This window comes from Morone saxatilis, unplaced genomic scaffold (assembly GCF_004916995.1).
Source record: "Morone saxatilis isolate NCDOM2014 unplaced genomic scaffold, NCSU_SB_2.0 Contig138, whole genome shotgun sequence".
NCBI classification, from domain to species: Eukaryota; Metazoa; Chordata; class Actinopteri; family Moronidae; genus Morone; species Morone saxatilis.
In genome coordinates, this window is record NW_023339694.1 from 1 (window position 1) to 2,886 (window position 2,886).

The following is a 2,886-nucleotide window of genomic DNA, read 5'->3' on the forward strand; positions in this document are numbered from 1 at the left end:
TTGAACATTAAAACATCTAAACCTATTGTAGTAGAGCCACAAAATACAATTATGAACCTGAAAAGGGGCATAATATGTCTCCTTTGACGTTAGCCCTCTGACTTGTAGTGAATAATATATATATATATATATATGTATATATTTACAATATATTTATATATAAAATACTACAGGTATACAGTATTGATGGTTGTTATGTTAAAATGTGATATGTGATATATTATGTGATAAAAACATTAACACCACTTCTTGTCCAGCAATGTTAACTGCAGCTGACCTCTGACCTCTGTCTGCAGGCTCTGGGTCTGAGTGTAGCCGGATGTGCAGTCTGGATCCTGTTTGGCACAGGAAGCCTTCTCATCGTCCTCCCATCAGGTGACACTGCTGCTCTGTATCTTACTGTTAAAGCACCAGTATAACATTCACAAATAATGTAGCCTAGCTTAGCACAAAGCCTGGAAGCACAAGTGATCAGATCAGAGTAAGCTGATGTCTGAGTAAGTGGTTACACCATCCAGAGAATGAATGTGTTAGTATGTAAAGTCCCCAGAAGTGACATAAGTAAACGTGTGTGTATGTGTGCAGATGAGCTGCGCACTGTGGGGGCGGGGCTGTTGCTGATTGGTGGAGTGGTGCTGCTGGTCGCTCTCATTGGATGTTTGGGAGCTGCTGGAGAGAAAAAAATCCTGCTGCTGATGGTGAGTTACAGATGGAAGCACATCAAAATTATTACATTTGAATTATGTATTATTTATTAAAAAGTCAAAAATATGCAAATTATTTTATCTCATAATAATTCATTTTTATGTTTAAAAAATAAAATGGGTGGAGATAGTTAGACAGCGTCATACAACCTCTGAGCTTGCAGACAGGAAGTGAAGCTGATGCTGCGTTCAGGTCATGTGGGACTTTCTGTAATCACCAGTAAATGACTTGTTGAAAGCGTTTTTCTGACATGGAGCTAAACTGTCCAAATAAAACCTAACAAACATGGACGCCTCACATTTCTCCCTCCCTCATGAACCCTGCTCTGCTCTTCCTCCTCAGTACATGGGCTTCCTCATTGTCCTGGTCCTGGGTCAGCTGTTCGTCACATTTCTGCTGCTTGTAAGCAAAGACAAGGTGAGTCTTTTATTTTGGTGGATTTTGCCATCAGACAGATGTTTGTTAAAATATTGTGTACAGGCCTAAAGTTTCTGATTTCACCGCAGCTTTTCTAAAACACAGTTTTTTTGTATAATTCATTCAAAGGCAACTTGTTCCACAAAACTGAAGGTGTGATGCCTGTCATGTTTCTAACGTGTGATGCGTGTCGTGTTTGTAACGTGTGATGCGTGTCGTGTTTCTAACGTGTGGTTGTGTGTCGTGTTTCTAACGTGTGATGCATGCTGTGATCAGATTGAACGGACTCTGGAGGACAAAGTGGATCAGATCATCCTTCAGTACAGAGGAAGCAGTGATAGTCTGGACAGATTCATGGACGATGCACATCGATATGTGAGTCACTCTCCTGTCAGAAGGGGTTGCTGGTCTTATTCCCACTGATAAAATGTTACTGCTCATTAATGTGTGTAACTTTGTGCTCGATCTCAAACTAAGTAACTGATTGACAGATTTTGATTAATTAACAGGGGGCATGCTGTGGCATAATCGGCCCTGCCGATTGGCTGAAGAACTCTTTTATCAAGAGTCTGAACCTGACCAATCCAGATGTACTCCCTTGTTCCTGTTTCAGCTCGTATCGTCCCAGCTTTAACTCTCCCTGGTGCTCCGAGCTGCTCAACTTCACCGCCCCAGTGTACGGACGAGGAAACATCTCGTATGAGCAGGTAATACAGTTCTCACACAGAGTGCATAGTCACTGTTTATCTATAGAACATCTTATTTTTATTACGTTATTTATCTTGTGTTTATTATTTTGTTCTGTTTGCTTATGTTCTGTTTGTTGTGTATGTTCTGTTTGTGTTCTGTATCATGTTTGATGTGTGTTGCAGGGCTGTAAAGAGAAGCTCAGTGATTGGCTGCAGGAAAACGCTCTGACGATCGTCGGCATGGATGTCGGTCTCATGTTAATCCAGGTAATAAAAGCTATCTTTCTAGGACAGGAACCAGTAGGAACATATACACAGATACATCCTGATTCCTGTTCTGTCCAACTGTGGCAGTATCTCTTCTCCATCATGTTTTTAAAACACTAGAATTTGCTCATTCTGTTTCTTCGCCATCAGTTCAGCTGTTGCTGTCCTTAACTCCATTGCTCTCTAGGTGGTTCAGTTTGTCATCATGGTGTACCTGTACCGCGCGTTTGGCAGAAAAGCCGCTTTCAAAAGACCTCTTGCCGACCCTGACCACGCCCACCTTGACCACACCCCTGAAGATGAGCTGGACTATGGAGAGCAGAACTACGCCTACATAGAGCCTGATGATGGCTACATAGACCCCATCCACCCAGAACATCACCATGACTACCTAAACCCTGTAGACCCCGCCCACCTGGCTTATCACCATGACAACCAACACTGAAATCATTGCACCTCAAGCCAGCCTGGGACATAGTTCTTCATTATCTACACTACAAATAATGACAATGTCTGTATTTATATGGTTGTAACTGAAACCCCAGATGTTAAAGGAATTGAACTAAAACATTTTGTTAAATAAAGTGGTGGTTTGTTGGATTGTTTTATAATTAGTCTGGGATTGATTGTTTTAGAGCCAGTGAGCATGTGATCGTGGAGGACCGCCAAAATAAAAAATAAATAACTAAATAAATGAACAAATGTAATTAAATTAGAAAGTAAAAAAGGGGAATTAATGCAAAGATAAATAAATACTGAAGCAAATTAAAACAGAAATATCCATTTATTCAATTCAATTCAGTTTTAT

At 40.6% G+C, this 2,886-nt stretch overlaps 1 protein-coding gene across 1 annotated transcript; it reads left to right on the forward strand.

Annotated features, from left to right (window-relative positions):
* Positions 1-296: 296 nt before the first annotated feature.
* si:ch73-139j3.4 (CD82 antigen) lies at positions 297-2,802 on the forward strand (the record flags this gene model as incomplete). Its single annotated transcript, XM_035654172.1, is given in 7 exon segments — positions 297-375; positions 586-698; positions 1,048-1,122; positions 1,399-1,497; positions 1,632-1,829; positions 1,995-2,078; positions 2,266-2,802. Coding segments are annotated over 7 exon segments (906 nt in total), but the record flags the coding sequence as incomplete, so codon positions are not given.
* Positions 2,803-2,886: the final 84 nt, after the last annotated feature.